This window comes from Gossypium arboreum, chromosome 11 (assembly GCF_025698485.1).
Source record: "Gossypium arboreum isolate Shixiya-1 chromosome 11, ASM2569848v2, whole genome shotgun sequence".
NCBI classification, from domain to species: Eukaryota; Viridiplantae; Streptophyta; class Magnoliopsida; order Malvales; family Malvaceae; genus Gossypium; species Gossypium arboreum.
In genome coordinates, this window is record NC_069080.1 from 95,007,659 (window position 1) to 95,015,921 (window position 8,263).

The window sequence follows — 8,263 nt, forward strand, 5'->3', positions numbered from 1 at the left end:
GTAATATAAAGAGTTAAATTTATTAAATTATTTAAAATTAAGATTAAATTAATAGATTATGCAAGTATTGAGGAAATGTGTTATTATACACAATTAAAAAAGATCATGTCATTATTTTGTTATCAATTAAATGACGGGTGATTAAAACAAGAATGAATACAAAGTTTAGTGTCTAACTTGAAAATTTTTAAAATTGAGTTACCAAAATAGGAATGTGAGCATAGTTGAATGGCCATTTGTCAAATTTATTTAAAGAGCTAATGTAAAATACAATACTCCCAAATTTTAAAAAAATCATTAATTAACTAATTATTCATATCAAACATATATACTCAACGCAAATGTAACTGTAGTTTTCTTTTTCTTCCTTTCGAAGTGGAGCAGACTTATCAAAACTTAAATTTCCTATCTCATGCATTGTTATTACAGCCTAGAGGACGTATATGATAATTGGTGTTTTGATGCAAAAATTGTTCCATTGATCCACATTGTCGTCTATATTATCCAGATTATGGGGGATGACAACCTTATTATGCAAACTATGAAGCAGAATGGTTATCGTATTCCGGAGCTATACTTGAATTTCATAACGAATATATAATTTCCATCAGTTTATTAAAGGAAAAATATATGACATCGATTCTGTAAATGATGAAAACAAATGTCTGTATTGCACTCAAGATCATAATTACCTTTTTAACAGACTATATGCTGGTAAATCTTTCAATCCGGAGACACTTTCAAGTGAGAGTTCGTGCTCTAACCGTGTTCTTGTAGACTTCAGAATTTCCTGGAAAAGAAGACAAAAAATATAGAATGAACAATGCAGGAATGCAGAGGAAAGTCATGGAATTACAAAAGTAGGATCATTCATGAGAATGGTTTACATTGAATTCCATGTATGAAGCCCGTTTCACAAGCCATTGTGCATCCATCATTTGAAAGGTCACACAATAAAGATCGTCGAATGCCATTTCATCTTCTGCAAGTAGTTCCAAAAATCGTCTTCCAGCCCTAGAAGATGGTTTCCCTGCAGTAAAACATTATTACATTAGTAAAATTCAGCACCAAGGCAAGGGAGCAGATAATTAATTTACTTTATTCGTTATAAGGTTAAGATTCCAGTACTTTTCTCGTCAGTAAAACAAAGAGTTAGTGCCTTTGTTCGAGTAATACCAGCAAAATATCTTAGCATCTAAAGGTGGTATTGAGAATTCAAAATCTAAGCAGTTCTAAATTTCCATTACCTGATTGCAGATCCAACATCTGTACCAACATAAATGAAATATTGATGCCAGCTACTGCAAATGGATATTCCCATTCAGATCTATTCCCATCTTGTTTGTGCAACAACCTCTGGAAAGATTGCTGTTCAAGGAAGGACCAAATCAGAATTTGACCAACCGTGTCTATAGTTCATGCTGATTAAAACATGATCATTTCATTGTTTGGTACATGCTAATAAACTAAAATAAACAAGAAATATAGGTAGAGCAGTTCCCAAATGCTCCATGAGCTAGATCATAATCAATAAAACAAAATCCAGTTATTTAAGGAAAGGAAACAAACCGGATATTTCTTGGCAAAAAAGATGAGATTCTCTAATGATATGAATCCTCCACCCCTTCGAATAGCAATGAGATAAGATGAATAAGCATATATTAAGCAGGAAAGAAAACCCAACCAAGATAACTGGTTTTTAAGGCAAAGTCAGTATACCGAAAATCTGTTGAAGGATCTGGACCTTGCCATCCCATGTCCTTCCAAAGTTCTGATTTAAGAGATGGAAGCTCCCTGTGAGGGTAAGCCAATTTCCATAATTGCTTAAGAGCTTCCTGCCAGTCAAATGAAAGTATGATAAAAAAATCTTTTACTTGTGTTCATATATTTGGTATATGGGAGGGGGTTACAGGAGAGAGAAACTAGAAAGGATAATTATTGGCATTTTCAACTCCAAAAGAGAAGTTGTTGGAATTGGCAAATTCTTTTAATCAAATGTGCTTCCACAGACTATAATTCACACAAAGAATTAAAAAAGTGAAAGCAAAATAAGGATTGAAAAATACACAAGCACACTGATTATAGCAAAACCTACTTGATGCTCCAGGCGAGATCCATCATAGGGGATTCCCAATCTTTGCTGAAGACTTCTCAGCCTAGCTTCCTACAAGGGTAAGGAATGGAAACACAAATACACCTCAGATTACCAATAGTAAATTGAAACAAAAAAACAACTTCTTTTTTCCTTTTTTCCTCTTTCAAAAGAAACAACTGAATAATCTACGCAAAAACAACTTGTGCTATTGCCAACTCAACTGTTTTACAAGAAAATGTACAAGAAAGGATCCTTTTAAGTTTTAATTATTTCCCCAAACTCACTCTCAAACCAACTTAAAAACTCCAACTACCTATAAACATGAAGAATTTTGTTTTTCCTTTAGGTGTTTCCTCGCATCCATATCAGTCAGGAACCTGCATTGAGGCAAATTCTCAATCTTCTAGTCCACTATCTTTATATGCAGTATTAAGTTGTCTTTAAAAACTGTAACAGCTAAAAGCAAATTCTCTACCAGGCTTGAAGTTTGAAGCCTGAATTTGATTTAGATTTATAATACTCAAGAGCAATCAGAACATATTACCGGTTTCTCCAGTCCAATGACATTTTAGCAATTTTCCACGACTAGAGCCAATATTTACAGAATTGGTGGCACACAGACTAGATACTCAAGACTGTCCATTTTCAGTAAAAAATCCTTCCAGATCTTAATATAAAAATTGATACACTCTAGCTTTTTCTAAAGGTTTGAAAATCTCCTTGATACTTCCCCTTAAGGAAAATGGGAGACCGCAATAAAGAGGGGTAGAAACAATATGTTGACCATCAGAGCATGCCTCCATCAAACTCCAAATGGCCACACCAACCCCTATCATCTCCACCCTCCCCACCCTCTCCCCAAAATCACCTCGAAAAATAATAATATAAAAAAAATTCTTCAAATCCAGGAAAATACATTGAAAAGAGTGTATTGTTGATTATACCTGTAAAGGATTAAGTGCAGGCTCAAGAAGTTTCCAGTTTGATCCACTTTGGGTGTTAGAAGGTAGAGGTAAAATGCGTGCAATAAATGATACAGATCCAAGGACAATGTTTGCTGGAAAAGCCAAAGAGAACTATCACTAATCCAAACTGCTATAAGACTCCCCCCACTTACCAAAAAATAAACGAAAGAGGAAGAAGCCAAAGAAAGCAGAGAATGTAATAACTAAAGAGCGATACATCATTAAATCACAGTTACAAACCAGTAATCAAAGAAAACAAGCAATTTATTTCTTTTGGCTTAAGATAACAGGCAATTCAACTTACAAAACATAATCAAAGAAAAGATACAGTTTTCATTATATGGTATCAAACTATAACCTTCTCTATAAACTGTATAATATCTTTGAGGATGCATTTACTTACAAAATGCCCCCAAATAGGGTCATTTTTAGTTCACACGGAGAACCAAACAAGAGAAGAACTAGAATAAATTGCTTTTAGAACTCATTGTTTCACCATTTCTACTCTTACAACATTTCCCCTCTGAGTATACAATTCTCTTTCTATGAATTACCCTCCATTATTCATGAACGAACGTGAAGTTATAAAATCATGTGATGAGCAGAGAACACCAATTACAAAACAGGTGGCGCACTTCTGTTTCTACAAACTACATTGATAGAGAGATTCCCGCAACTGTGCTTTCTATTAGGGAAACTTTGGCAAATGCTTAGGAGATATGAGGGGAGTACTCAGAAAACTAATGCAAAAAGTTTCCCATGTTGCATAAGTATATTTAAATATAGACACTAGTGTATGCAATTTACGCGCATAACAATCTAATATACCAATATGCTCAACAGATTAGTAACTGGCTAACTTAATGGTTTAACTTTTGAAGTCAACAACCAGCAACCAAAAGAAGCAATATAATACAAGTAGATTGAAACTGCAATTATAGACATTGCAAACAGTAAAATCTCATATCCAAAAACAGAAACGACACTGATAATATCTCACCTATCCATTGTGCCCATTGCACAATCAAGTTAGTGAACAAAAGCGCAGCCCAATGTAAATGCTCCTTCCTTTGCCCTTCAACCCAAATACACTCTAGCGTTTTCCCCTGTAACATAACGGAGAAGGTAACTTTAATGTTAGCAGTACTCTTTCTCCCCTTTCTTGCAATAAAGCATACTTAAAATAAGCAATGGCATAATCACCTCAGAATGCCTGCCACCGTAATCACGATTCCCTAACAAAGGTTCATCTAAACCATGTAATCCCGTCATCATATAATTTCCATTGCTCATCCTGCCAACGTCCCCATGATCAAGCCGCCTTCGCAAGGCACCAGGTCTCATTAATTACAGCTCAAGATTTGCACCAATTCTTCCTTAAACCCTAACAAATTCTTTTTTTTTTTTTGGAAAAAAAAAGGAACAGAATATATATCAAAACCCCCCGAACTGCTAAAATAGATTAAACAAGCAACTATGCAAATTTTGAATTAGCACTGAAAATGGTTGGCAACACGATACTCTTCCAAATTTAAAATTAGCCGCCAATTTGGAACTCAAAAGTGCTATATTACAAAAATTAAGCAAGCAATCAGAAATTCAAATGACGAAGAAAAACATCCAATTTCGGCATCAAATTCTATTGAAAATTTCAAATTAGGTTTAAAATTTGCATCCAAAACGGATAAAAAAAGAAAAGAAAACTTACAGGAATGCTGAAATCGAATTTGGAGAAGGCCTTAACGTAGAGTAAGAGGAAAACCAGAAGTGTAAGGAAAGCTGGTAAACCCCCAAAGAAAGAACGAAAGAAACAATAAAAGGTAGGTTAGTAAATAAGGAAATAACAGAGTTTTAAGAAATTTGAAACTCTATTATTCCAATTCCTCCCCTCCGGTATGTGTCCTTTATATATTGTTGTTAGAGTTCCTTCCTGGTTAGGACGTTGGAGTTGGAGGGGGAAGAGATTCTTCTAAATTCCAATTTTAATTAATAATGATTATTCTCGTACTAGTTGTTGAGGCCAGCTGTGGATCCGCTTGTGGGCTTGTGATCTGTAAAACAAAGTAAATTACGAGGCCCAGAATTTCAGCTTTGAGAGCCTCTCAATGCTTAAGTTAGTGTATGAATAACAAAAGATAAGCAAGGTAAGAGATGATAATGGTGGAATAAAGAGATCATATTTGAGGTCAACTCGAGCTTTTAGTATATGTTATTGAGTTTCTGAGTTGTCCGTTGTCTGTCTACCTTTATTTTACATCTATTTTGTTAATTCATTGATTGATATAATGTCTTTTATTTGTCAAGGATGTTAGTAACTCATGTTTTGTACATAGTGTATGAATTATGTTGAAGCTTTTTTTCTTATTAGAAAATCAATTTTTTATTTGTCATGTGATCCTATTAGTTTAACAAATAAGCTCTAGATTTTAATGAGTTTGAGTTCGATTTAAGTTTTTCGATTATTTAAATATTGAACTTTTTGTTAGTTAGTTTGTGCTTCATGAACTTATTCTATCTTCCTAATATTTAAGGGAATTTGGGGCTGACATAAGCATCCTGTATGTAAAGTTCAATACCCTGATAAGGGATGAAGATTTGAGAAAAAAAAATGAAGGAATAAGGAAGAAACAGAGAGAACGAGAGAACAAGAATTCAGAAAGAAGAAATGAAAAAGGAAACCATCTGTAATTTCATAACTGCCTCACCCTTCTCTGATTGGTCCATAAAAAGAGTGAGTAACGGACAAATTTAACAACCGAGTAGTAACAGAAATAAGCTCAATACACACCGTTTAACTTGTATGGCTACTTACCCTAAACTCACCATTTTAAGTACTGACCTAATTCCCCCCTTACACGCACCATTTTCATTGGAATACTAAATTCCTAAAACATAGTGTTTTGCTACAATACTAAAATTAATAGAATTAAAAAAAGTTAACCGTTATTACTAATTATTCCATATCAATTAGTCCTCTCCCGAAGATGATCCTTGCCCTCAATGATGAAATAGTGGAAATTTCTACTGAAACTCACTCAAACGCTCCCACATGGAATATTTAGGAAAAGTGTTTGTCCATTCTACTAGCACCTTAGTAGCTACCTGATTTCCTTGTTTCACCATCCTTCTATCAAGAATGCGAATTGGTAGCTTGACATGGTTGCCTTCAGAACCTACAGAGGGCAAAGTAGTAGAACTAGGAGCTGAGCCAATGTGTTTCTTGAGTTGAGACACGTGAAAGGTAGAGTGAATACAAGCATCAGTTGGTAGAGTCAGTTTGTATGTGACTTTGCCCCTCTTAGCTTCGACTAGATAGGGTCCAAAATAGTGAGTAGAAAATTTTTTATTACCCCATTTCCTGATGGAGTGTTGCCTATAGGGTTGAAGTTTCAAATAGACCAAGTCACCTACTTGAAATTCCCTCTCAGAGTGCCTCTTATTAGGCATTTGTTTCATTCTCTCCAGTACCCTTTTTAGATGGAATCGCATCATGTTCCTAGTTTCCTCCCTCTGCTGTAAACCACGATCCACTATTATAACTAGAGAGGATCCTGCCAAATAGGGTATATGATAAGGAGGTTCTTAGTAATACAAGGCCTCATATGGAGTGACCTATATGGCAGGATGATAAGTAGTATTATACCACCATTTTGCTAGGGGCAACCATAAGACCCAATCTAAAGGCATTTCCCCTGACATGCATCTCAAATACCTTTTTAAGCACCTGTTTAAGACCTCTGTTTGGCCATCAGTCTAAGGGTGATATGTAGTGGACAAATGAAGCTTAATCCCTAATTGTTTAAATAAAGCCTACCAAAATAAACTAATGAAGATCTTATCTATATCAGAAATAATGCATTTAGGAACTCTATGGAGCTTGTAAATTTGGTCAAGGTACTGTTGAGCTATATTAAGAGTAGTAAAGGGGTGTGTCAATGCAAAACAGTGTCCATATTTAGTGAGTTTGTCAACCAAAACAAGAATGGTATCATTTTCTTTTGATACAAGTAGGCCTTCAACAAAGTTTAAGCTCACAGCTGCCCAAATACGATTAGGAATGGGAAAAAGTTGTAACAGCTTTAGAGATACTAAGGTGTCATACTTGTATCTTTGACAAACAATACACTCTTTCACACACTGTTTCACATTCTTTGAAAGGCATTTCCAATACAAAAGCCCTAAAATTCTATGCCTGGTTACATGTACTCCTGAATGTCCCCCTATAGCTTCATCATGGAACAAATCAACAAGCTTCTTCCTCAATTCGAGATTTTACCACACTGCTGCTTTCCCTTTTTTTCTTAAGATTTTTCCATCCCATGAGTACTTTAGATGAAGTTGAGGCTTGTGTTGCAGGTTCAGATAGATTTGTTGCAATATAAGGTTAGTGATATAGGAATCAATGGTTTAACCCCATACTTCAAACCAAAAAATGCTGCCAATACATTGTAGCAGTTGGCCCTCATGTAAATGATCCCTTCTGGATAGTGCATCAACTACTAAATTATGTCCCCTTTGTTTATAGGTGATTGTGTAATCATATCCAAGTATTTTGGCCACCTAATTTTGCTGATAGGGTGTAATGGTCTGTTTGTCAGAGAGAAAACGCAGACTTTGGTGTTAAGTTTTGATGTGAAAATGCCTGCCCACCAAGTAAGGGTGCCATTTTTTATAGCGAGCAAGACTACTAAATTCTCCTTATCATAGATTGACAAAGATCGGTGCTTGATCCATATGCCCTTACTAAAATAAACAATAAGTTTTCCTTTCTATTGTAGTATTGCTACCAACCCCTGACCACAGGCATCAATCTCAACACAAAACTCTTCCTTAAATTTTAGTATAATCAATACTGGTGCTTGAGTTACTGCTGCTTTGAGTTGTTCAAAGGCTATTTGTTCATTGTCAAACCACTGTTAAGAAACCTCTTTCTTTAGCAAGGCTGTTAAAGGCTTAGCTAATACCCCATAATGTTTTATAAATTGTCTATAGTATCCAAATAACCAAAAAAATCCCTCCAAGTCCTTTACTGAAGTAGGTGGGGGCCAATTAAGAACCTCTTCAACCTTTGTTAGGTCTATAGAAATTGATCCTCTAGATATTATGTGCCCCAAATACTCCATATAAGTAGTACTAAAAGAACACTTCCCTTCTTGACATACAACTGATGTTGCCTCAAAATGCTCAAAACCTCCCCCAAATG

The 8,263-nt window shown here is 35.1% G+C and overlaps 1 protein-coding gene across 1 annotated transcript; it reads right to left on the reverse strand.

The window, feature by feature from the left end:
- Window positions 1-555: 555 nt before the first annotated feature.
- LOC108470995 (uncharacterized) lies at window positions 556-5,064 on the reverse strand. The gene is made up of 10 exons (XM_017772542.2): window positions 4,769-5,064; window positions 4,264-4,454; window positions 4,061-4,166; window positions 3,040-3,152; window positions 2,096-2,164; window positions 1,720-1,835; window positions 1,570-1,624; window positions 1,248-1,368; window positions 888-1,030; window positions 556-790 (listed from the first exon to the last, which is right to left on the reverse strand). Exons 2-10 carry the CDS (start codon window positions 4,402-4,404, stop codon window positions 689-691), a joined length of 966 nt encoding a protein of 321 aa, XP_017628031.1. The 5' UTR covers window positions 4,405-4,454; window positions 4,769-5,064; the 3' UTR covers window positions 556-688.
- Between the last annotated feature and the right edge of the window lie 3,199 nt (window positions 5,065-8,263).

Excerpts from the sequence above, each read along its gene's own strand:
- LOC108470995 (XM_017772542.2), bottom strand. The coding sequence starts at position 4,404 with ATGAGACCTGGTGCCTTGCGAAGGCGGCTTGATCATGGGGACGTTGGC. Across the intron at positions 3,153-4,060 it reads GCAATGGGCACAATGGATAG|CAAACATTGTCCTTGGATCT; the intron begins GTGAGATATTAT and ends TGGCTTTTCCAG. Across the intron at positions 791-887 it reads CTTCATACATGGAATTCAAT|GAAATTCTGAAGTCTACAAG; the intron begins GTAAACCATTCT and ends CTTCTTTTCCAG.